Source organism: Armigeres subalbatus, chromosome 2 (assembly GCF_024139115.2).
Source record: "Armigeres subalbatus isolate Guangzhou_Male chromosome 2, GZ_Asu_2, whole genome shotgun sequence".
NCBI lineage: Eukaryota > Metazoa > Arthropoda > Insecta > Diptera > Culicidae > Armigeres > Armigeres subalbatus.
The window spans coordinates 28,517,613-28,544,267 of NC_085140.1; the positions used below are offsets into that span (position 1 = coordinate 28,517,613).

The 26,655-nt window shown below is 37.4% G+C and overlaps 1 protein-coding gene across 5 annotated transcripts in view; it reads left to right on the forward strand.

Moving 5' to 3' along the window:
• The window catches only part of LOC134218388 (rap guanine nucleotide exchange factor 4), a 666,467-nt gene that overhangs the window by 447,609 nt on the left and 192,203 nt on the right, over positions 1-26,655 (forward strand). For all 5 annotated transcript variants that reach the window (XM_062697317.1, XM_062697318.1, XM_062697322.1 and 2 more), the window contains one exon: positions 23,537-23,658. In XM_062697317.1, coding sequence (XP_062553301.1) covers positions 23,537-23,658 — 122 coding nt within the window. The remainder of the gene's footprint in view (positions 1-23,536; positions 23,659-26,655) is intronic.

Here is a 26,655-nt window from a genome sequence, read left to right on the forward strand (position 1 = left end):
CGATCTGGAAATTGGTTCTGATTGCTCGATTGACCTCAGAATTGCAAAAACGGCAGTTGGCATGATACAGAACAATTTCACAGAACATTGCATGATGATTAAATGAACTTTTATATAGGTTTCGGCTGATGCGATTCGATCAAAAAATCCAAAAATACACAAATCAGCTCCTAATTAATCAGCCGAAAACTATATAAAAGTTCATTTAATCATCATGCAATGTTCTGTGAAATTGTTCTGTAGCATACCAACTGCCGTTTTTGCAATTCTGAGGTCAATCGAGCAATCAGAACCAATTTCCAGATCGAATGAGTGACGGAGGTGTATTTTCCTATACATTTGGCTGAAATCCCCATACAAACTTCAAATCAAATGCGCCAGCTTATGCAACAAGCGATTGAGCTGAAATTTTCAGAGATTGATTTTCTCACCCAAAGACACAATTCTGGGGGGTGCCCCGTGGAATTCGACAACATTTTTTTCTCCTCATACTAATCTGGGCCAGTCTAGTGCATATTGCCATTATAACTGAAACGTATTTAAAACCAGGACTCTCCATTAAAAGAGATCCAAACTATTTTATCTACAGAAATGATCGTCTTGACAGCGCCTGTGGTGGGGTCGCCATTGTCATTAATAGACGTATCAAACATAAATTATTTTCTTCGTTTGAAACCAAAGTTTGGGAGTTTCTGTTGAAACAAATTTTGGTCAATTTTCCTTCATTGCAGCCTATTTGCCTTTTCAATGCAATGGGCAGCAAAAGAATTTGTTGAAAGCTGATCTTCAAATTCTGACTCGCAACAAATCAAAATTCTTCGTAATTGGTGACTTCAATGCCAAACACCGTTCATGGAATAATGCTCAAAGCAATTCCAATGGTAAAATTTTATTTGAAGATTGTTCTGCGGGATATTATACTATTCAATATCCCAATGGCCCTACTTGTTTTTCTTCCAGTCGAAATCCTTCTACAATTGATTTAGTTTTAACGGATTCAAGTCAGCTGTGTGGCCAATTGGTAACTCATGCTGACTTTGACTCTGATCACCTTCCTGTGACATTTGAAATCTCACAAGAAGCCATTTATAATCCAATCAGCTCTACTTTTAATTATCATAGAGCTGATTGGGATTTATATAAAACATATATCGATAGGAATTTTGATGTTGATATTCCTCTCGATACCAAAAGTGATATTGAAAATGCGCTCGTATCTTTGACAAATTTAATTGTTGAAGCCAGAGGCATTGCAATTCCTAAATGTGAAATTAAATTCAACTCCATTATTATTGACGACGATCTTCAGCTACTGATCCGTCTTAAAAATGTGAGGCGAAGGCAATACCAAAGAACTCGCGATCCCGCGTTGAAAGTTATTTGGCGAGATTTGCAAAATGAAATTAAAAAACGTTTCGCTATTCTGAGAAATACCAACTTTGAGAATAATGTCTCGAAGTTGGATCCCAGTTCGAAACCCTTTTGGAAATTAACAAAATTCTAAAAAACCTCAAAAGCCAATTCCAGCGCTTAAAGAGGGAAATAAAATTTTATTAACAAATGGCGAGAAGGCTCAAAAACTTGCTCAGCAGTTCGAGAGTGCCCATAATTTTAGTCTAGGTCTCACTAGTCCAATTGAGGATCAGGTTACACGAAGCTTCGAAGACATTCTCAACCAAGATAATGTTTTTGACCCTTCGCTGGGAACTAATTTGGATGAAGTGAGATCTATTACATAAAAGATAAAAAATATGAAAGCCCCGGGTGATGATGGTATTTTCTACATACTTATCAAAAACTTCCTGAGAGCTCTTTATCCTTTTTGGTTAATATATTTAACAAATGTTTTCAATTGGCATACTTCACAGATAAATGGAAAAACGCCAAAGTTGTTCATATTTTGAAGCCGGACAAAAATCCAGCTGAGGCTTCTAGTTATCCTTAATCAGTTTGCTTTCTTCAATAAGCAAACTGTTTGAAAAGATTATTTTAAATAGAATGATGGTTTATATTAATGACAATTCTATTTTTGCTGATGAGCAATTTGGTTTTCGCCATGGGCATTCAACCACCCATCAATTATTAAGAGTTACGAACTTAATTCGGCTCAACAAATCTGAAGGATATTCGACTGGAGTTGCTCTTCTTGATATAGAGAAAGCATTTGACAGTGTTTGGCATGAAGGTTTGATTGTAAAATTGATGAATTTTAATTTTCCTCTGTACATTATTAAACTGATCCAAAATTATTTATCAGATCGCTCACTGCAGGTAAACTATCAGAATTCTAAATCTGATAGATTACCTGTAAGAGCTGGTGTTCCCCAAGGCAGCATACTGGGGCCCATTTTGTATAACATTTTACTTCTGACTTACCTGATTTACCACCAGGGTGTCAAAATCTTTGTTTGCAGATGACACAGGTCTCTCAGCCAAAGGGCGTAGCCTTCGTGTCATTTGTAGTAGATTGCAAAAAGTTTGGATATTTTCTCCACTTACTTGCAAAATGGAAAATTTCCTCGAATGCTTCCAAAACTCAGCTTATAATTTTCCCACATAAGCCGAGAGCTTCTTATTTGAAACCTTCTAGCAGACATATTGTCACTATGAATGGGGTTCCAATTAAATGGTCTAGCGAAGCTAAATATTTAGGACTTCTGCTGGACCAAAAATTAACTTTTAAAAATCACATTGAAGGCCTTCAAGCCAAATATAACAAATATATTAAGTGTCTATATTCACTTATAAATTGAAAATCAAAACTTTGTCTTAAGAACAAAGTTTTTATTAACAAAAAAATTTTTTAGACCAGCCATGTTGTATGCTGTTCCAAAATGGACTAGTTGCTGCAATACCAGAAAAAGGCACTTCAGAGGATTCAAAATAAAATTTTGAAAATGATTCTGAAGTTGCCTCCGTGGTATAGTACCAATGAACTTCATAGAATTTCTAATATTGAGACATTGCAACAAATGTCCAACAAAATTATTTCCAATTTTAGACAAAAATCGTTGCAATCTTCTATTGCAACGATTAACTCCTTGTACCCTTAGTATAAAATAGGTTAAGATTAGTTTAAGTTGAAAACATTGTAATTGCATGTATTAGATAAATAGCAAATAAAATTAGTTAAAAAAAAAAAAAGGAGTGAAAAGTAAGACGTCTCACTTCTCAATACTCATTTCTCACTTATCACTACTCACTTTTCACTTCTCACTGTAAAATGTGAGTAGTGCGAAGTGAGGAGTTTGACGTCTCACTCCGCACTACACTACTCTCACTGATTAAAGTGAGAAGGACAAAGTGAGTAACTTATTCAGGCATATGACCTATTCGACCTAATGACCTATTCGGCCGAATGGGTTTCGGCCTAATTATTGGTTCGGCCTAGTGGCATTCGGGCTAATGGGCTTCGGCCAAATGACCCTTTCCCCTCGATTATTGTCAATTCTTGACTCACCAAAACTGTTATAACTCCAACATTTCTCAACCGATTTCAGAGTTCAACATAATAATACAGAAAAATATATTAAGCTCGTTTAGTGGAATGTATTAAACCGTCTAAGACGAATTACGTATCTGCAAAGATAACGAAAATTAACTGGTGGAATTAAATGGACAGTACTTAATTCGTCTTAGACGGTATAATAATACAGTACAATACAGTGTCGACCCTATTTTGTCACACCCCGATTTCGTCTACCCCCGATTTTATTACGTTTTCGATCCGGTTTTATGACGTTCCGATTTTGTCACGTATTTGACCCGATCTGACCAACGAACTTTATTTTTGGGTTAGTATGATACTACGACGTCAGCTCCTTGATTTCATACACTGTTCAACGCCAAATATGTTTTGAAAATGAAGAGCATATCTAAAACAGTATTTTATTTGAAAGGCTCAAATTTTGTGAAAATAAAGAAGCCGTATTTAAGTTATTGGATTATATAATTAAATAATCTTGGTATTAATGATTATAAAAGTAAAGTAGAGTTATTTTCGATAGTTCTGAACTTAATGAACTTTTTTAATGAAATAGGCGAGAGTAGTGAAAAAAAGGTCTTGATTATTTGTATTGATGCAACCAACTCAAGAAGCAAAAAGTCTTTCTTTTCCATAATTATGGTATTTATTTGCTGGAAGATTGAACTGACAATGACTGTATATTTCTGTAATGAAGTTAAATCCATGACTAAAAAAGCAATATGAAAAATGGTTCTTTCAGCTTTGCTGTGTAATGCAGTTAACTTTCTCTAACTCGATATTTTCTCTTACTCGATGAAATTGTCCCTTCAATATTGCATACAGCGTTACCTCCGTAAGTCGATACCTTCCTCACTCGATGTTCTATAAGTCGAAGTAATTTCCTAACACATTTTCAAATCGCTAACTCTATGTTGTCAGAATCAGTTTACATGCCCAATATCAACGATGTCGAGCAAATTGACCGAATGCCATTTAGCCGAAAAGTTAAAAATCTTATATTGTAAGTAATTAGTAGTAGGAATAACATGAAGTGTGCAGCGAGAAGTAAAGAATGAAACATTTCGCACATCTCATAATAGGAAATCGGAAGTGAATGGTTAAAAGTGATAAGTGAAAAGTCTTAAGTGAGAAATGAGAGGTAAGAATTGAGAAGTGACAAGTGAGAAGTTAGATGTGAGAAATTTGAGAAGTGAGAAGTGAAAAGTGAGAAGTGAAAAGTGAGAAGTAAGAAGTAATAAGTGAGAAGCGAAAAGTAAGAAGTGAAGAGTGACAAATTCGAAGTGAGAACAGTGAAGTGAGAAGTGTGAAATGAAAAGTGAGAAAAGACAAGTAAATTGAGAGAAAAGAGAAGTGAGAAGTGAGAATTGAGAAGAGAGAAGTGAAACTGTGGAGTGAGGAATGAGAAGTGAGAAGTGAAAAGTAAGGAATGAAAAGTAAGGAATCAGGAGTGAGAAGTAAGAAGTTAAAGATAAGAAAAAGAAGTGAAAATTATGAAGTGAGATGTGGGAAATGAAAAGTGAGAAAGAGAAGCAAAAAGTGTAAAATATTTTTTTTAAATGACAAGTGAGAAGAAAAAAGTGTGAAGTAAGAAGTAAGAATTGGAAAGTGAGATGTAAAAAATAAAAAGTCAAAAAGAGGAGCAAAAAGTGAGAAGTAAATTGTTAAAAGTGAAAAGTGAGTGGTCAGAAGTGAAAAGTTTGAGAAGTGAGAGGTGAAAAATGAGAAGTGAAAGGTAAAAAATGAGAACAGAAAAGTGAGAAGTGAAAAAGTGAAAAGTGAGAAATGAGAAAATCGAAGGGAGAAACGCGAAGTGAGAAGGGAGACGTTAGAAAAGAAAAGTGATGAGTGAGAAGTGCGAAGTGAATGGTAAGAAATGAGAAGAGCAAAGAGAGTAGTGAGTAGTCAGAAATGAAAAGTGAGGTGAAAATTGGATTTTTTAACTTAATTTTTATTCCTTTTCCTTTCTTCTTGTTTTCCTTGAGAAAATATAGGTGAAAAATTTGTGACGTAAGAAATGCGAAGTGAGAAGTGAAAAGTGAATGAGCATGAGCATGATGACCGTGCATTTCGTAGTTGCTACTCTGTGATCGACCATAACAATCGCAATTGCACAGGGAACCAATGGATGGAAGCATGGGATTTTTTAATCAAGTTGTAGGTATAGGGATAGAATATGGAAATGGTATGAAAGCCCATTTCCAGTTCTAGCGATTGCTAGAAAATGAGAAATATTTGAAAAGATACAAAGTAGGAGGAATGGAACGGGCCTGGGATTGAACCCACGACCTTCTGCGTATAAGACAGAAGCCCGTTAAGAAATGCGAAGTGAGAAGTGAAAAGTAGAAAGTAAAAAGTGAGAAGTGAGAAGTGCTGGCTCTGAACATTTCATTTCTCACTTTTCATTATTTATTTTGAACATCTCACTCCTCACTTCAACAGCATTCGGTCAAATGGCATTCTGTCAAATGACCTTAAACCATATTTGTACATGTTATGAAAAGTGTTTAGGAAGAAAAATATAAATATGTTCACTATCTCGATACCCAACTCGAATATTGAGTAAGGGAGAGTTCACTGTATAGTAGAATAAAAAAATCATAGGTGTCAGATTGTTTGTTTTCTCGAGTAATTAGAACTACTAATTATAACTTCGTTAATATCCCGATTTTATCATTCCCCTGATGAATTTTAGTGGTGATAAAATAGGAAATGTGACAAAATAGTTTTTTTTTTTATTTTGATTTTTAAAATTTGATTCTCGAATACGAATCAGTTTATGACTTGGAAAGTCAAAATACGTGAACGGAACCCGTAGTTTCTTATCGAAAAGGCTTACAAACTTCTTGACAGGTACTCAGAAACGATCAATAAAAAACAACAGGCGGTAAAAGTTATTTCATGGAAATCATTGTTGTTTGCGGTTTTTTTTGCAAAACTTAAGGAAAAAAAACTAAAATTCTCATTTTTTGCGGTGGTAAAATCGGGTCGAAATCGAGAAGTGACAAAATCCAGTAAACACTTTATATCATTTTAACTTAATGAATACTCTTATATTCCAAAGAAGTATAAAAAGCGACAAATAAACTTCAAAACGAAGAAGCTTTGAGAAATTTGCACAACTTCGTAGGTTGTACAATCCTGGACTATTGCATGAGAGTAGCATCACTTTAATCCGTTACCACAGATATTGATTTGGGATTGATCACTATTTTTTAGATGCTAGCAATGCACTCTCCACAAGTCGAGATCCGTCCTGGCTCCGTCCTTGCAAAAGCTGAGGAAGCGGAGGGATGGTGAGTTGGACACCTACTTAAGAAAGATGCAGATAAACTGCAACAAATAAACTGTCAAACGAATGTACATAAAACATTTCTTTTTTTAAACTTGAGAAGAATATTATTTTCGGATTGTTGAATGGTATGTTACACCTTTCAAAATACTTACAGATACGTATTTTTCCTCTAACAGTAAGGTCATCTTCAGTATTCCATATAACTTAAATATTTTGAAACTCGGTTCGGTCACCACATCACCAATCCCCGATATCAATAATAATAAAAAAAAAATGCCAAAACAGTTCCTCCTGTTGGATTAATGTTTGCTTCAATAACTTTGTATACAATCTAATTTCCTAAAACGCTGGAGAAAAAATCTCTTTGGTACTTCAAATTTATACCAATACAAATAATCGAGACCACTTTTCACTATTCTCGCCTTTTTCAGGTAAAATATGTTCAAAATAATAAAAAAAAACTTGATACCAAGATGATACCAAGATTCTTGAATTATTTAATCCAATAACTTGAACACTGCTCCGTTATGCTAAAAAAATCCAATCTTCCAAATAAAATACTGTTTAAGATATGCTCTTCATTTGGCATTTGTACGAAATCAAGGATCTGACATCGTAGTATCATATAGCAGAAGCATAAGTAATAGAACGCTAGTGACGCTGTAGTTATTTAAATTGTTTTGCCAAATTATGCTTCAATAAGTTTCAATTGTCCATAATTCATGAATCATGTTGTAGTGCATCTTTGGTTTCATCATCAACATCGGTTTGACACTTGTAGTACCGGTACTTTGGCTGCCAGGTCAAAGTAACCTAGATGTTAGTCACGCGAACAGGAACGACATTAGCAATCTTATACTTCTGAATCAACTTATCATAGGGGAAATGTTCCGATCTCCATCTCATTGTACATATGTCCATCACATCACTAAACAAAGAAATACGGCACCAAATTCGTCGCTTCTTTTTGTCAACATGCGTGCTCACTGCTGAAAAAAATCACAAAAATAATAAACAAATCAAATTCCTTACCATTGCTTTGTTTTTGATGGGATGGAAATAGGAGCTATGAGATGAAGTGGCGAACCGTTCCCCTATTAACCATAAAATAATGTTCGTTGATCCGGAGACGAGCCAGCCTAGGGCTGAAAGTCTCCTTAATAAAGACAAAAAAATTATGCACTTGAATTTTTTGGACACAAAGCACAATATAGGCTAAGCTTTCCAATGATGAATTATTAGGGCACTGTATAGCAAAATCTCTTTCTCTTTCGTTTTTCATAAATTTTGACGTTTACTGGCCTTGTTGTTTTCTAATTTCCTTGCAGCGAAAAAGAGACAAAACAGTTCATGCAGTGTCCTATATTCAAATCGGTGGAACCTAGCGAAAAAAAGTTTTCAAAAATAAATCCAAAATGGCGGCCAAATTCAATATTGAACATTGAGGCCAGACTCTTCCTCTTTCCAATGATATGCTGACCTCTAAGATCGGTTGAGAAATGTTGGAGTTATAACAGTTTTTGTGAGTCAAGAATAGACAAAAATGAGGGGTCCATACAAATTATTTCGTGTATTATTAACTAGGGGTTAATCTTTCTGAGGAATTTAACTCCTATCTTTCATATACTCGTCGAAAGCTTTCGAATGAACATAAATTTAGGCATTTTTGAGAACCTCGTGCAAATAGTGGCCCGGTTTTAGCAAGATTTACTCTTGTGTTGAATAAGTACTCTTTCTCATCATTTAAGATCCAGACGCCAGAATTAATTTATGAAGCTTCTAAACATACTTTAACTCGTAACAAATGAAATCCTATTTTAGATAATATAGGTACAGATAATTGATAACTTTATGCAAGTCAACAATTCCTTCTCACCTTCTTGTGTGGTATCTGCAATGAAAATATATGCCACAAATTACGAGCTTATTTTCTGCAACACCGCCCACAAAAGAATAACCCACAATTTTCTATAAGGTTGCTAAACTGAATTTTTCATCCTCCAGATGTATGAATAGCTGAAAATCAAAAAACATCAGCATCCACTCCCAGCACAATTCCTAGTAATAGTCGCTCCCATTTCTCTTGTGGTTTCGTTCACTGCACTGAAAGCACAAAATATGCATTTGGGATTTGATTTGCTTTTGAAGTTTTCAACAAAAGATCTAGCTTGAATAATTTTTATTCTATATCAAAACGATAAGAATATAATTAAAGCACATTTGGGTAAGATTCTGAATTTCTTCCCGTGCAGCATTTCACTGCTGCACAGCAGCATGGCAAAGGGCTGACATAATAAAAGCTAGCTGTGTGTTTGTATACAACGTCGACGAAATTCACTTATACCCCGCGTGCAAAATTGTGCACCTGAAGCGTTAATTCTATTTGCACCGGCTTGGGCGATGATGGCGACGACTACGACGACGACGGTATGGTGCGCATCATCGCCGTCCTCACTATTATCACCAGCTGAAAGCGAAACGAATGTTTCGATTCGTTGACGATGGGTAATTCTGCAAATGCAATGGCATGGCAAATTGTGCACCGTTGAGGGAACGAGTTCGGATCCCGGCGAATCTCAGTTTTTTGTTCGTTTAATTGTTTCAGCCATTTAATAGTTCCCGATTGATATCTGAGTTTGAGAAAAGTTTCCTTTAGTTTAGGTATATCTCGTATCATAAACCCATTTTGTTTTCTTTGAATAACAATTAATGCTTAACAATTTACATAAATTCATAAAGTTCACAGTTTTATAATTCCAAAACTACACAATTACACTAAAAACTAAAACACGTTTGCGTACGGTTTGCAAAACAAACTGAATTTGGTGCAAAATTTCTGCTCCACCTAAAATTCAATTTCCGCTTCGATGGTACCTTGACTGCTCTCTGCTGGGTACTGAAGTGGCCCTAGTGCAGTCGGAAAGCGAAAACGTTGGTTCCCGAAATTATATCCACCGAACCACAACAACGCGTGGTAATTAAATGTTTGGAACAATATCCCAGACGCGAATTGGGTGCCCATCGTGGATTCAACGGGAATAGGAGGAGGCACTGCTTATTGCACCGGATGAGAACTTTCCGTGCCGGAAATTATTCCGATGTTAATCATAATCATGTTGCTAGAGTATTATAGCCATCGACACAGAATGTTGCGCACGGTTTACATACTTTGGGCAAACATTAACAAGTTTGTTCTCTCAACTGACTAAACTCTATTGTGTAATTTTGTTTTTCGTACATCACACACCATACAACAAAAATCTGTACATGTCGATGCATCCTCACCAACGCTACATGCCTGGTTCCTGCGAGATCGCACCCTACTGTGTAGAATAGCACATTGAACATTGCAAACAAAAACAGACCAACTACCTAAATGGCTTTCGCTGTCACTGTATAAACCGCCTAGATTTGGTGGAACCCAGAGCTTGTAGAATCCACTCTTAATCGATAGTGAAGATAATGAAGATTTTACAATAGTAAGAAGTCACGAAAATAAGCTAATCGCAATAGAGCGCAACCTGATACAAGTGCGATCAAAACGGAATCGAAAATCAGCTCCTACCGACAAGCTATGATAGGACAAATTGTTCTCGGTTATTTTCCAAAACAAGTTCAAATGCATCACCAGCACTGGTGCAGGCAAGATGAACACATATGCATTCATCTTGGGTGCAGCCATTGAAATAAAATCAGATCATTAGTAAAAATCGACTTAATTCATGCCAACTTGATGCTGTACTGCGGCCTAATCGATGAAGATTTCTAGATCGTTGAAATTTGGCGTTCGTTGATTCAAAATTTAAAAAAATTCATCGCTCACCAATGGGAGACAACTGAGCGAAACAAAACACTTGGTAACCTAAAAATTAGTGTTGTTACAACATGCTGTTAGAAAAATCTTTTCATGCATTAGGAAAATTTAGTACGCTTTGAGAATGGAACTCTAATACAATGCATTTTTTTCCTTGTTGGGTATTTTAATCACTGCGACCATTTGTTAGATTGTGATATATGCCCCATTTGATCTAGCTTTGTCAGGTTGACGCATCATTACTATTTAGAGCAATTGCATTACCTTAACTACCAGCGTTATCCCAATGAGGTATTATGGTTCTGATGAATCGTACTACCATATTGGGACTTGTTCTCCAAACTTCTGAGGGTTCTATCAGCCCCTTGTTGAAGAACTGTAATCTCTTTCTAAAAGTTGCCGGACAATGGCATAACAGATGTTCCGAGTCTTCTACATGTATGCCGCAGAAACGACATACATCATCTTGAAGTTTTCCTAACAGCTTCAAGTGATATCGGCTCGGGCAATGGCCTGTTATAAGGCTGTGTATGTGTTAAGATCTTTTTTTGAAAGATCTAAAATTTTGCGAGTGATAGATACGTTTGGTGTGATGAAACGTTTAGGCTGTCTCGCAATCAATGTGCTTTTCCAAACGTCCTCTATTTTAGAATGTTCCCAAGATTTGAGTTCCATTCGAAGAGAACACGCAGATATACCACAAAATGGTTCGGGACCTATGAATTGTCGAGATGAACCAAGTCTGGCCAGCATATCAGCTTGTTCATTGCCTTCAATGCCACAATGACCAGGAACCCAATACAGGTTCACTTTGTTACGACTACCCAAGGTTTGGAGTGACTGAACACATTCCCAAACGAGTTTAGATCTACATATTGCTGATTTCAAAGCATTCAATGCTGCTTGACTGTCGGACATTATGCAAATATTTGAATGCCTATAATTTCTGCGTAAGCATAAATTAGAGCATTCAAGAATAGCCTGAACTTCAGCTTGGAAAACAGTTGGCCATTTGCCCATGGGAATCGAAATATTTATCCCCGGGCCAGTCACGCCTGCCCCAACTTGATTGTTCAGCTTTGAACCATCGGTGTAAAATACAATTGATCCTGAGCGAAGATTTGGTCCACCGTTTGCCCATGTATTTCGCTCAAGATTAATTACATCAAAACAACGACAAAAGTTAAGTTGTATTTTCTACTCATCCAGTCATCATTGTTTGTGATAAGTGAGTTGATATTTATTTTGTTTAGAATACTAAGATGTCCTTTTTGGTCACCTTCGAAGAGGTTTGAATCTCTTTTGATCTTCAAAGCACTCTTCTCTGCTTCTAACTGAATAAATTGATCCAATGGTAGCACGTGGAGCAAAGTGTCTAGCGCTTTATTGGGCGTGCTTCTCATTGCACCAATTATTGAAAGAGTAGCCAATCTTTGAAGTTTTTCCAACTTTTTCTGAACCACCCTTTCTTTTGTTTTTGGCCACCATATTAATGCGGCATATGAGATTCTGGGTTTCACAATCGCCGTATAAATCCATTGAATCATTTTTGGCTTCAGTCCCCACTTTTTACCGAATGTCGCCTTACTTATCCATAAAGCATTTGTAGCTTTGCTTAATGCTTCTTCAAGATGTAAGTTCCAATTCAGCTTACTGTCAATTCTAACTCCAAGATACTTGACTGAGTTTGAAAGTTTCAAATCTGCTCCTTTCAATTTTAAAGTAGGAAAAAAATAATTTCTTCTCCTTGTAAACGCCACCAATGTGGCCTTTGAAGGATTTATGTTTAATCCTTCTTTTTCACACCATAGTGTGGTGAAATTTAGGGCAATTTGCATTCGGTTAGAAATAAGACAGTCATATTTTCCTCTCACCAATATAACTATATCATCCGCGAAGCCAACTACTTCGAAGCCACGAGCCTCCAGTTGTTTGAGAGGATCATCAACGATTAAAGACCACAATAGAGGTGATAGTACGCCTCCTTGGGGACACCCCCTGCTCTTACACTAATTGATGAGCTTCCAAGGTTGGCTGATATTTCTCTTTTTGATAACATCTCGCCAATCCAATCAACAATACATACATCGAAACCTCGTTTCAACATAGCATCCTTCATTGAACTGTGAGATGTGTTATCGAATGCTCCTTCAATGTCTAGGAACGCTGCAAGTGAGATTTCTTTTGCTTCAAAATATCTTTCCAACTTTGTAACTAGCTTGTGAAGCGCTGTTACTGAAGATTTTCCCTCCTGATACGCGAACTGATTTCCGCTTAGAGGAGTTTTCGTTAAATAGGATGATTTTATATGCTCATCTATTAGTTTTTCCATTATTTTTAATATGGTGGACGATAAGCTAATTGGTCTGAAGGATTTTGGGGATGATTTATCCTTCTTATTAGCTTTAGGGATAAATGTGACATGCACTCCCCTCCATGCAGTCGGTATATAGCCTAATATTAAGCTTGATCGGAACATCTTAGTCAGAATGGGTGCTAAGATTTCTTTTCCCTTCTGTAGTAGTACAGGAAACATTCCGTCCCTACCTGGCGCCTTGAAGGGTGCAAAAGAATCAATCGCCCATTCTACTTTCTGTTCAGTAAATATTTCACTGGCCAGAGTACTAGCATCGCTCCAAGTGCAATTCATCCCAGTGACCTTATTCGTTTGCTTCACTTACACTAGTTTGCGATACAGATACATTCTGGTCTTCATGTAAATTGATGATAGAACATGGGAAGTGTTTTTGCATCATTACTTCTAATGTTTCATAAGTTGTCTTGGTAAAAGAACCATCATCTTTTTTAATAGTCCCAAGACCATTTGTGTGATCCTTAGCAAGGACTTTCTGCAGTCTGGCAGCAACTGGAGTACTTTCAATGTTTTCACAAGTGTGCCTCCAGTTTATCCTTTTAGATCTACGAATTTCTCTATTGTAAGTAGTGAGGGATTCTCTGTATTGATCCCACTGTTGTGTGCGTTTAGCCCTGTTAAATAGTTTCCGGGTTTTCTTTCGCATCTTTTGAAGATTGGTATTCCACCAAGGAACGTCTCTATTTGAAGAAAGTTCCTTAGCGGTGCAGCTGACTGCAGCTGAATACAATGCATGGGAGGCTTTGATACTTTCTCTCCTTCATCCCTTAAATCATCAACTCGAAAGCAGAGTTAATAAAGTAGAACACCTGATGTGTTTTGATGTTTTAGGGTTTAAGTTTTATTCTAGTAGGGGAAAAGACGGCTTTGGCAGGTTTTGTTCTATTATTGGCAGGGGGTTTTTTTATGAATGACTAGGCTCAAATTTGGCCTAAGCATTCTTTGCATATCAAAAAATATTGTGGCCATATTTCATAAAATTTGGTCGACAAAACCCCCCTGCCAATAATAGAACAAAACCTGCCAAAGCCGTCTTTCCCCCTAGAACAAACGTAAAACGAAAGCCCATTATTTTCCATATCGTAGCTTCCATGGATACCATACCGTTTTGGCTCAAATCCCGAACATGACTCATATTCTGAAAACTGGCGTTTTAGCGCCCCGAAAGTGAAACTTTCGTTTGTTTTCCGCACTAAAGATCAAGATTACAGACGAACTTAAGCTCCTGTGGAGAAAATTATACGAATAAAGTCAAAATAGGCGTTTAATATGAGCCATGTTCTGAATTTCAGTCAAAACGGTATCAAGTTTTGCTTGGCGAACTCTGTTGCTCGTTGTTTACGCAGCAACGATCGCTCATAATCGTTGTATCCATCTTAAGTCACTCACAGGCGTAGGGTGCTATGACTGAGTTAGATCAACGCTCGTACGCTTCACTCATGCTTTCAATGCCTGCAGAGGTGACCCAGCATTTGATGTTTTTACAGGAGTAAATACATCCCACCGAATCCGTTTATTCTTGTATCGATTGGCAAAAAATCCGTCTCTCACGATATGCTAAATTTCTGAGACTAAATATCGTTGGTGTACCTATACATAGATGAAAAGCAATTTTTCTTTTCGTTTTCTTTGGATTCAAACCCTATAGTGGAGCGTTAAACATTTAAAATAGGAAAATATACATTGAGTAAATTCAAGCTGGTATACCATGCGTTTCCATGTATTCGCAAGTTTTTAGCAAGGATAAAGAAGGAAATCTGCATCCAGAGCCCTGAAAAGATAACTAATATAGTGTGAATTTGGAAAGTAATAAAAGTTCCTACCTAGAGGTGTGCGCCGGTCCAAACATCGGCGGCGGCGGCGTTTTTCAGAATTTCGGTCGGCGGGTTCGGCGTTTCCGACGTCACGCCGGAAGCCATTTTAGCCGGCGGCGGCGTGCATCGGGGAGGAGACTTTTTATTTTTTTTATTTTTTTTTTCTTGAAATATTTTTCTGCTTTTTTTCATGATGTTTTTATTTGAATGAGAATTATTTGACTTTCGTCAGAAAAATTTGATGAACTTCTCCCGAAAATTCTCTGAGCTTCTGGCAAAATATTCATTTGAAATTTATTTTCGAATTTTCCATGGCAACATTTTTGAAGTTTTGAGAATTCTTTGGAATTTCTAAGGAAGGTCTTTTGAATTTTCAAGGAAAATTGATTCATGTTTCTACAGGAAAATGTTCGGAAAATCTACGGAATCTGAATCGGAATTTTCTAACGGCAAACTGTTTGAAATTTTCCACTTTTTTTAACGATATTTCAACCAAAATTGTACTTCAACGTGATTTTTTTTTTCACGGAAAACTGTTTGGTATTTCATCATAAAAGATTGGAATTTTTAAGAAATTTCTTTGGATTTCTACAGAGAGTTTTTTTAGATAATTGCCCAAAATAAATTCTTGGAAAATTCAATGGAAAATAATTAAAAAAGAGGAAAGGACATTTGACCGAGTTTCATTTGGCGGTAAGCCATTTGGCCATTAGAATAATACGTTAAGTCGAAAATCATTAAGCCAAATTGTATTTGACCAAAATGAACGTTTAAGCCAGGGCTGCCCAAAGGACGGCCTGCAGGCCGGATGCAGCTCTTGGCTATTTTTTTATGGGCCGCGGCATGTAAGAAAAAATACTTCAAAACCAGCCCGCAAGTTTTTCTGTTTGGCTCGCTAAGCTCCTTTTAAATAATTTATATTTTTTTATTATTAATTACCCTACACACTTAAATTTTTTCGCCGAGATCTCAGCTTTTTTTTTCCGAGGTGGGCACCGCCGAGTTTCAGCAAACATTATTTTTGCCGAGATATCAGTAAAAGTGACGTTTCAGTTGCTGAGATATGGTAAATATTATGCCGAAAATCAGTAATAAACCAAATTTTATGCCGAAGTTCAGTTCTGAAATTTACTGAGCTACAGCGGTGCCCGATTTTGCCGAGCTCGAGAAAGAAAAAGTTAGTGTGTAGGTTACGAAATATGATCCGAAACGACATTACGAGATCAAGCATTCTACGAAAAATGATAATTACCTGAATGAAAACGAAAACAAAATTTGAAAGATCTTCAAAGGCAAGGCGTTCATTTAATTTAAGCTTCCATTATTGATTCAAATTATTGGTGGAATAGTAAGTGAGATTTTGGCAATACGGATGAAACCTTTCCAGGGCGGAGAACTTGTTAGGATTACAAACCAGCTGTTGTTGACATAGTGTGCCCTAAGGAAAAAGTCTCATGAGTATTAGTGAATAGTAAATGATTTTACAAAAGATCTGGGAAGTACGTTACGTCACCTGCTTCAAATTCTACTTACTCGCAATCAACTCTTTCTGTTGGGCACATCACTTGACGTAAATAGTATGAATCTCCGTCCCAAAGTCAAAATCGCTTACGCCTGTATGAACATTTTCTCTAGAATTCCACGTTCCTTATAAAATTTTCGAATGAAAAAGAAATATGAAAAAAAGTTTAATTCCAACAATATCGCGTTCAGTTATTCGCTAATGATTTCTTAGCTATTTCAGAAAAATAAATGCCTGTTATTTTGAAAATGTGTAAATATGTAATTAATATGTACCGAATATAGCTTAACTTTTCAAAAGGACCTCAGCAACATTTTAGTCTTGAATTAATTTGAATATTGCAATTAACAGACGAATATGAAAGCTTTTGATTGAAAAACTCAAATTAATTTTTGAAAAAATGTTACATGGATCTTTTGAAAAGTTAATCGAGATTTTCTGGCCCGCCATCAGGTATTTGTTCTGAAAACTGGCTCGTGGCTTAAAAAGGTTGGACAGGCCTGGTTTAGGCAAAACGGTTATGCAACGGAAAACAGTTTGGCCAAAAAATTCATTTGGCCAAAGCGACATACGGCCGAATCAATAATTTTGCCGAAAAAGCACTCTTCGTTTGGCTGAAATGGTCGCTTGGACGAATAGGTTATAAGGCCGAAATTGTCTTTTGGCCGAAATGGTTGTTTGACAGAAAGGGATAATTGGCAGGAATAGTCATTTGGTCCAACAGCTAAATGTTGATTATTGAACGAGTAATATGGTCAAAAATATCCACCCGTTTGACCAAATAAAATTTTCGGAGAAATGGCCTTTTTGCCAAACGACCATTTCGGCCAAACAATGTTTTGGTTAAATGTTCAGTCGGCCGAACATTTTCGGCATTTTCGGCCGTATGTCCATTTCAGCTAAATAAAATTGTCGGCTAGATGGGTTTTCCTATTTTTAGATGCGTTTTGGTTTAATGATTTGTTCTGCCAAATGACATATTCGACCAAACACCTTTCGGCCTTGTGTCTATCGGTCAAATGTCCCTATCGGTCGTTTGGCCGAAAGTCATTCGACGAAAAGCCATTTATTCGAATAACAGGTTAAAACCAAAAGTCGTGTAGCCAAATTCCATAAGGCAGAATTAAACGTTTGTCCGGAGCTGTATTAGGTCGACAAACAGTCGAAAGGCTTATTCCGAACTCGTAATTCGACCGAAAAAGTTGTTTGCCCTGACAGTTTATTTGGCTGTAAATGAAATTTAACCGAAATGGTCGTTTGGCTGAAAAAGTTATTTGACCGACTTGGTCATTTGGCCGAAAATGCCGTTTGGTAGAAATGGTCGTTTGCCGTTTGGCAAATGGCCAAAACACTCTTTCTGCCAATTGAGCCATTTTTTTTTAGCCAGAGGAACTATTTGACCAAATGACATTTTCGACAAAATAATTCTAGACTAGATATGCTTCAGCAAAATGGTTTGTTTGGTCGACCGACATATTAGGTCAAACAACTTTCGACATTACCAACCAACTGTTTTGGCTATATAGAGGACTGATTGATACTAGAGATGGGTGTTCAGATCCGGAACCGGTCAAATGATCCGGATCTTTGAAGTGAGTGAATGATTCGTGGATCATTTTTTAAAAGATCCGGTTCACCAGATCAGCAAATTATTTGACCATTTGTAAAGAAATAATAAAATAAAAAGTTCATTTTTTGCAATCCGTACGCTTGTAAACAAGAAAGGGTAAAGTTATTGTCATTACGGTTCGAAAGTGTGAGCCAGAATGACGAAGGTTTCATTTTTTTGCATTCTCCTTAAGGATCGGATCCGGTTGAAAGATCTGGATCATCAGAATGAGTGACCCAGATCTGATCCGTTCATCAAAGTGATCCGTTTTGCCCATCTCTAATTGATACCATAATCTATCGCTCATACGTAAAAAATAATAAATGTAATTTATTAGGGAAACAGGTGATAAAATTAACACGTTAAGGACTTGCGTTGAATTCAATTATAAAGCCAGCATAATTTGCTAGTTTTATCACTTAGTCCAACAATTTAGCTCATATTCGTATTGCACTGAACAAATTTTCCGCTAAAAAACAATGTTTTATATAATTTTTCTTCGAAATAAAAAACATCGAAATTTCATATGTACAAATATGAACACTGCCTGGTGGTAAAATCAACATCGCTTTTAAAACCCTTTTGAAACATTTAATTTTCAGTTTCTCCAGCACCAGATTACGAGAGCCTTTGAAAAATCTGGTATAACTTTTGAAAAGCTCTTTATTATCAAAACAATAAAGAGAAGAAAATGTGTTTTGGAATATCAGTTATTTTGAAATTAGATTTAGATATTCAAAGTTTTTTCTTGGCTATTTGCTATGGTTTGTTTCTTGAATTTCGACTGCCCAATTGCACAACTTTTATCATAAATTTGTGTAAGACTGATAAAGGTGTTCCTTTTACCTGCATTCGTGTCATGTGATAAATAACTTTTTCTATAACGATGTAAACCATGAAATTTACTATTTACCCCTGCAACATCTTTGTGTTGGTTGAAGGTTGTGAATTTATTAAGAATTAAAGCTTACGAAAAAATGGTTGAAAATTACATAGAAATATAGCTTTTCGTTTTGTCTCAAAACCAAAATATTAGCTCAGGTACCTTATTTTATTTCGAGGAAGTCTTGTGTATGGTGAACATACGCCTAAATAGTGTTTTAATCTAAATATAGCCATCTGTTTACCACCTGGAAATTTTCATTTTTTATTTTCATTTTACCACCTCTTCCCCTATTTTGATTTCTAATACTTTTCTGCCGAAGCAGTGGCTTAATGATATGCATGAGAAAAAAACGTATACATTGCATTAATCACATACATTGTAAAACTTATACTTTTTATCAGCTAACAAAAATTGTTAACTTTTTGGTATGGGATCATTCACTAAGCATAATGAAGTTTATTAGTATTTTCGAATAGATTTTTGCTTTGGGTGATGTCCAAAAGATCTAATGTTTCGAGTTCTGGCTAAGCTGACCATACGTACCGTGTTTAACGGGACATTCCCAGACCTTATTGTGCTGTCCTGTCGTAATCTAAAAAATCCCCAATTTATCCCGTTTTTTTTCAATTTTTTCCAAATAGCTCAAAAATATTATTCAAACAAATTCAAATACAAAGATTAAAGTGTTTTGTTTTTATTAGAGATATTTGCAGCCCTGGGCCGACTCATCTCTCAACAAAGAAAATGAGCAAAGCCCTTTAAAAAGTGTGAGATGTTATGTTATAAGTGTTGCCTTTGGAAGAATGCCGTTTTGTATTTTACATTGTTCGAGTTTTCTCAAGATTGTTAACAGTTAATGACAACAGGTGGTTCTCTGGGAGATTTTTTCATACAGTTTCATTTCAATGATTTTTTTTTCTCATTATTCAGTGGTTTGAACGGAATTGGGTCGGCAAGTGATTCTTAAAAATCAGGTCACGGTTAATTAATTAATTTATTTTAATCTGCTTTACCACATATTTTTCAATCATTTGATTCTTTTCATTAGGAACATATTATAAGACATTAAGAATCATTCGAAGTCTTTCTGAATAATTCTGAATTTTTCGGAGTGTGAAAAAAAACACGACGACATGAACAAATAATTTATAAATCAGCTGAACAAAATCGAGTTTAAGGCAGTTTTAAACCGAGGGGAAATTTGGTCAGATTAAAGGCTAGATTTAAGGTCCTCACGTACTTTGAGGCTAGTTTACACATTACAAGCATGCTTCCAAATTTCGCTCCCATGTGTATGGACGGGATTTATGAGATTCCGTTACGAGAAATTAGCAGTTCGATCCGATTTAAAATACAATCCGGCGGAGATCTCCGAGAGATGGAGCTGTAATCCAAGCAGCATACGTCAAGTGAATCTGTGATTGTGAATTGATTAGATTTAACATTTATCATTCTCATTCATTCATCGAAATTATTTAAATTACACTTTATAAATGTTCTTTCCTTGTTGAAATTCTTGTTATTCTTATCCGCAGATATTTTCCCACCTATATTCATGAAAAAAGTATTTGACACGGGAAATCAATAATCCCACCCTATTGCTCTTTTCGCATTTGTATTTTACTCTTTTGACATTTTTTCTTAAAATTATTTTTTTAGCCTTTTGATGCCAAAAAACGGCCTTGGGAAGGGTACTTTCACTGTTGTTTGTTATTTGTTCAGAAATGGAAAAGTTTTTGATATTGGTAAACAATAAAATCCTTAATTCATATCTAAATGTAATTAGAATTAATTTTCAAAATTCCACTTTTTTTTATATTTTTAGATGCGTAATTTTCTGTTCCTCGTGTTTTTGTCTGCGTCCCTTTGAATAGTGAAATATTTGTAGTTTAGTAACTAACTTATTACAATAGATTATCTAAAATATTTCTAATTTTTTACACGGAAAATTAAAAATAAGCTCATAACTTTTTAAATTTCTACAGCTCTTGAATTTTATCACAAGGTTTTTTGACATGTCCCGTTTTGCAAGCACGTTTGTCCCGTTTTTTCACCGAAATGATCTGGCCAGCTTAGTTAACGCTGCTCAACTGTTTTTTTTTTATGTTTGATTTATTTTCGATTCTTGTGATAACCGCCATAGGGCACTGCACGGACGAACCTCTTTCTATTTCGATCTCCATGAAATTTCTTCATTCTTTAAAATGATATTGTACAGTTATTATTTTCAGTTAGTAAGGGAGGGGCATGGACCAAAATACTCGTGGCAACTCAAGTTGTGAAATTCAGGACGGACGGAATTGAAATATAGGTTTAGATATTTCAGCTGTTCATCTAAGTATTTGACGTTATGACGTGCGTATCGTCGTGTCCGAATTATGGGTAGTGAGCATCTTCCAGGTGACCAGATCTTCATGTAGTATACGGAACAATAAGACAGATACATGAACAATAAAAAATAAAAAGAAGTATTAGACTTTTTGTTTTTTTTTTTTTACAAGGAGAATGCATTTACACACTAACCCAGTACACGTGCATTGTAGTTGCCAAACTACCACACGGAAGTGTACTGAAGTGTCGGACTCGACCATACCGGTAATACCGACTAAACTCCCTTGGCTCCACCATCGTTTCCCCAGGAACTACCTCGCAGGACTACTGGGGGATGGCAGTACTAAGCGTACTCGCTCATTATCGCTCACACAGGCACTCGTCCCACGCGAGACTGACTTGGGTGCTCGCACACCATTCACTCCATTTGAGTCTTACTTGGATGCTCTCCCGGGCGCTCCGCTGCCATGCCTCGAGGTGTCAATAGCGGTAACTGCCTGGGCCTACAGATATTACGCTACGACACTCCTGCCTCAGCACGAGCAGATCAATCACACCACTGCCGAAGCAGACCACACGCTACCCTGCCGAAGCAGGGACACTCCCCATGCACCACATGTGCACAACTGTAGGTGTGTGGGTACAACCCACTACTACCCTGCCGCCGAAGCAGCTTCTCCAAAGACCATTCGCTCCATGTGACCCTTTTTCGGGTGCTCACTCTAACACTCCACTGCAATGCCTCGAGGTGTCGATGGGTACCTCGACTCCTACCTCAGCATGTGCAGTCCATACTCAGACTTCTGCTGCGCTTCGAGGTGACAATAGCGGTGACGCGCTATGACACTCCTGCCTCAGCACAACCAGATCACTCACTCCCTGCCGAAGCAGCTCACGCGCTATCCTACCGGAGTAGGGACACTCCCCATGCCAATTGGCACTCCCTGGGCTTGTGCTTTTGAAGCGGCACACAGTCGCTTTGATAGAGTCTGCTTACGGGCACTTGTGGTTTTTTGGGAGGGATTTTAACAGAGCCCACTGCTAAATCCCACCACGCCCTAGGCAGTTCTCCCTGACTCGCAGACAGCTGGGAGGGTCGTCAAGCCCTTGGACATGGGCCATGCTGTCCCTACTGTCCCTGCTGCCCCCCGCTGGGGGGGGGGGGGTCTAAAAAAAGCAAAAAGTAGTGGACGTCATAGTTGAATCGTCCCAAAAGGAATAATGACTGGGCAAAAGTCTCGACATCACGCGAATTAAGCCTCGACTTAAGTCTTCAACTCTTAGGAACGCTCACACAGAAGCTTTAGAAACTATGGTAAATAGGAATCTATTCCATAAGAAATATTGTCGAATGACATTTGGTCGAAAGGACATTACGTCGAATGGACATTTAGTCGAAAATTAGTTCACTACAGACGTAGGACTTTTGGAGGAATGACTTTGGTCGAAAGGACGGTACGTCGAATTGACATTTAGTCGAAATCAGATTTTAGAATGAAGAGTCTTTGTACAATTGGTCGAAAGATTGAAAGGACATTAGGTCAAATTGACATTTGGTAAAAAGCGGATTTTCGAATGAATAATCTTCTAATATTTAGTCGAATGATGTTTCGTCAAATGACGACTCTCGTAAGGGACTCTCGTGTTGGCTCTTCAATGTTGAAATGCTGAACAAAATATTCTTAATCCATTTATCACAAACTCTCATATGATGCCTTTCAAGATATTGGAGATCCTTTGGAGAGTTTGTACAAAGCCTTCTTACAGCACAACTTAATACATTTTTAGTGGAGATTACTTCATTTTTGTGCTTATCAAAAAGCAAAAAGCTACAATTCAACATCTTCAAAAAAAAGTCACCTAAACAGTCAATCAACTGCATGGGAAAAGTTAGCCGGTGTAATATCGTTTATTGATCCACTGTACGACACCGACAACGCAACAAAACAAACATTTTAATTAAGCTATCCGTTTACTGTGAAAGCTTTTCCAGTACTACCATTTCATTCTGCCACGGCTTGTCCCGGTGTCCCTGAGCTTCTGCTATAAAAAGTGCACCATTTTCAATTTCCCACGGCGGCGGTACTGAAAGCAAAAATACTCCTTTGGGTGCGCTACCGGATCGCACGAACGGATATTTACTTTTCATTATTCATTCTGCATTCATCGAGTTCAGAGGACAGCGCCGTTGATGAAGATGGATGGCAGGTTCGCATTCGGTGATGGTGTGGATGAAAACGGTCCCTACCGAACGACGTCATCAATCCAGTTTCCCCGTTAGCTTGTTCGAATGTTTACCCAAACCTAGCTACGTGCATTTAATCTGAGAACGTTCTCACCCACCCTCAAATCAGTGTGATGAAATCAGTGCATTTTTTTTTCTTTTTTCGATTCGTTCCATTTCCAGGGTTCGGACAGAGCATGCAAACTACCAGTTTGGTCCAGTCCGGGATCAATCAGCAGCAGCCATCGCCGACCAAAAAACAGCTGAGTCCGGATCACCCGAACCCGGCGCTGCCAATAACCGAGGTAAGTGCAATTTGTGCTGGGGCTTTGATGAATGATTGTGCACAGTAGTGGCAACCACCAGCTGTATGTCAAATGAAGATCGATAATACAGTTGAGAGTGGAACTGTGAAATAGATTACTTCAGAGACCTGTAATAAAACATAAAAACTTTGACTGATTTTTATTGCTTTATCAGAACTCATTAGGGCTGTTCCCCAACCTATCATGAATATTCTTTATCTAATGTCACTTGATTACTTTTGTTATTAATAAAATAGATTAAAAAAATCAGTTCAATCAAAGTTAATTGTCTAATTGTTCCGGGTATTAAACCACCCGACTTGGACATTAATTTACAATGTTCTGAAAACTAAGATGTGAATATGTGCATTATGTGGAAGATTTGATTTAAAAAATGTATTGGAGGTATCCACCTTCCCTTCGATAGGACTCGAACCCACGATCCTCAGTACCCTGGGTCTCCAGTTAGCCTTGCCTGCAAAGGCGTAAGATTGCCAATCCGGAGATGGCGAATTCGATTCTCGGTCCGGTCTAGGATGTTTCCGGGTTGGAAACTTTTTCTACTCCCAGGGCATAGTGTCCATTGTACTTGCCATACAAAATGCAATGGCGGGAATGGAATTTCAATTAATAACTGAAGAAATGCTAATATAATACTAAGTTGCAAGGAAGGCCAACTTTCAGTTGGAATGTAGAGTCATCGAAGAAGAAGAACGTGACAAGTTTGTCGGACAAGACATCGATATTAACTGAATCAAGAGACCCCTCAACGTCCAAAAATGTTGAACCCATCTGCTCTTTTTGTTGTGAAAGTAAGCTGAATTTCTGAAGAAAGTAACGCCAAACAATCATTCGATCCCTTGCCTCTCAGAAAACCAAAGATTGTATCAGAAAACAAACCCTTCAATACAACGCATTTGTCAAGCCGGTAAGGAATCGCGTACGCACGGTTGTTCGACGTGGATGATGACATGTGACTCTATTGTCGATGATTGTCAAGTACTAATGGACGAAGATTATTCGATGCCAAGATTTGCCAACACTCAATAGGTTTTGCTTGATTTCGAGTCAGAAATTTAGGATTTTGCTCAAATTTATGGCAACGATGCTCCTTAAATGTTCCACACACGTGGATAGCTAATTTTGATACCAAGCTAACCCATCTTCTGTTAATTATTAGGAAACTGCCAATGAGCGAAGTACAATAAATTTCAAAATGTCATAAGCACGTCTAAAACCCAGCTAACGAGCAAATACTAGATTTAATTGGACCCTGGAGCTATGTTGGTGTCGTTTTCCTTGTTATCAAGTTATGATTATTCTGTTTGAACACTTTTTAATTATGATTTTGCCACTGGCAAAAATCACGACATTGTCGACCATTGACCGTCCATCTAAAATAACCCACAGTCTTCTGCCAACAGATATAAAGCCCATCTCATCAGCTTCCTATTTTCCTGCCTGCGATCGTCCCGCACAAAATTGTAGCAATCTAGTAAATATGAGTCCCATCCAATTGTTTGGTGTTGACCCTCATTATTGGTTCCACTACCAACTTGCCGCTCAATAGCACGGAAGCCATTCCGCTCCCAAAGCTTCCGAGACAGATAGATCCCACTGAACGGAGATAAAAGACAGCAACAGGAGGATTATCCACCCAGAGCCTCTGGCCCCTCAACACCCGCCGGAAATCCGCCAAGCAAACACACGCCAGAAACGGCAATGACAACGACAACAGACGATTCAATTTAGTCCCCTGATGGTCGCAGTTTCTCCGATATTTATATGTAGGTCGGTGCTAAGATGGAAGACTCCTCTTTCGGTTTCGGTTTGCTGCGGCTGTATCGGTTATTAATTTGGCCAATTTGTGAACATATCCGGTTCCATTATCGATGACGACGGAGAAGTTGACAACATCCGGGGTGGGAAGTGAAACTTTTGTACTTACACGTGTGCCATTGACAACCACTACAACTACCCTGTCCTTTTGTTCCTCGGAGATCGAAAATCAAAAATAGATCTCATCTGCTTTCGCTCCTGTTGTCAGACAAGTAAATGGGAGAAAGACTTTATCAGCAAATTGTCATGTCGTTCGATTCTGTACTCGGAAGGTCGTACCACCGTCGCTATGAATGTTGGTCGGAAAACTTAATCTTTTGTATTCGACTAATGGATTCGGTTCAATATTAAATGAAATCAATTTGCACCCGTTGGGACGGTTGCATTCGAGTATAGAAGAAGAATGGAGGTGATTTGCATTCTTGGTTTCTGCCGCACAAGCAAATGGTTGCGGTGGAGAACTTTCGTTGTGTGCACACACTTGTTAGGAAATTTTACTCTCCATGTTTAACAGACTCCCAACTATTTAGCTTGTGTTGTAGTATTCTTTAAATATATCCCATTTAAAGTGCTGCATGTGAATGTAAATAATTATAAACTTATAATACCTTAAATAATTAAGAAAGTTTGTGCTAAAATTATGCGTCATTTCCTGCGCTCGGATGGCAACCAAAGACATATCATGTCGTGGTAGTATCATATGTTGACTATTTTTGTTTAGTGCCGCCTCACATATAATATGGCATTGACGATTTTACGGATGTTATCCAACGGACATCGTATCTTGGAGCCTTGCATGGTACTGCAGTCAGACAGGCGTCTTTCCTCAGTGATAATAATGTGAGATATCTGCTCTACTTTTCTCGATCTTTTTTTAGAAAAGATGTTTAATTGTGATACACATAGTTAAGTTTGCCATTTTGGGATCACCTGTCATAAGACGAGTTTATACAATCCCATTGAATTCCACCACTTAATTGTATCTTGACAGATACGTATTTCGACCTCAAAAGTAAGGCCGTCTTCAGTGTATCGTACTTGACTCGACTTGAAGAAGATGATCGGACATCGAACAAAGACGGACTAATCCGACTTACGGATAAAACGATAAAGGAATGCAAGACGATCATCGGAGAAGCCCGGGTTAAAATGACGAAC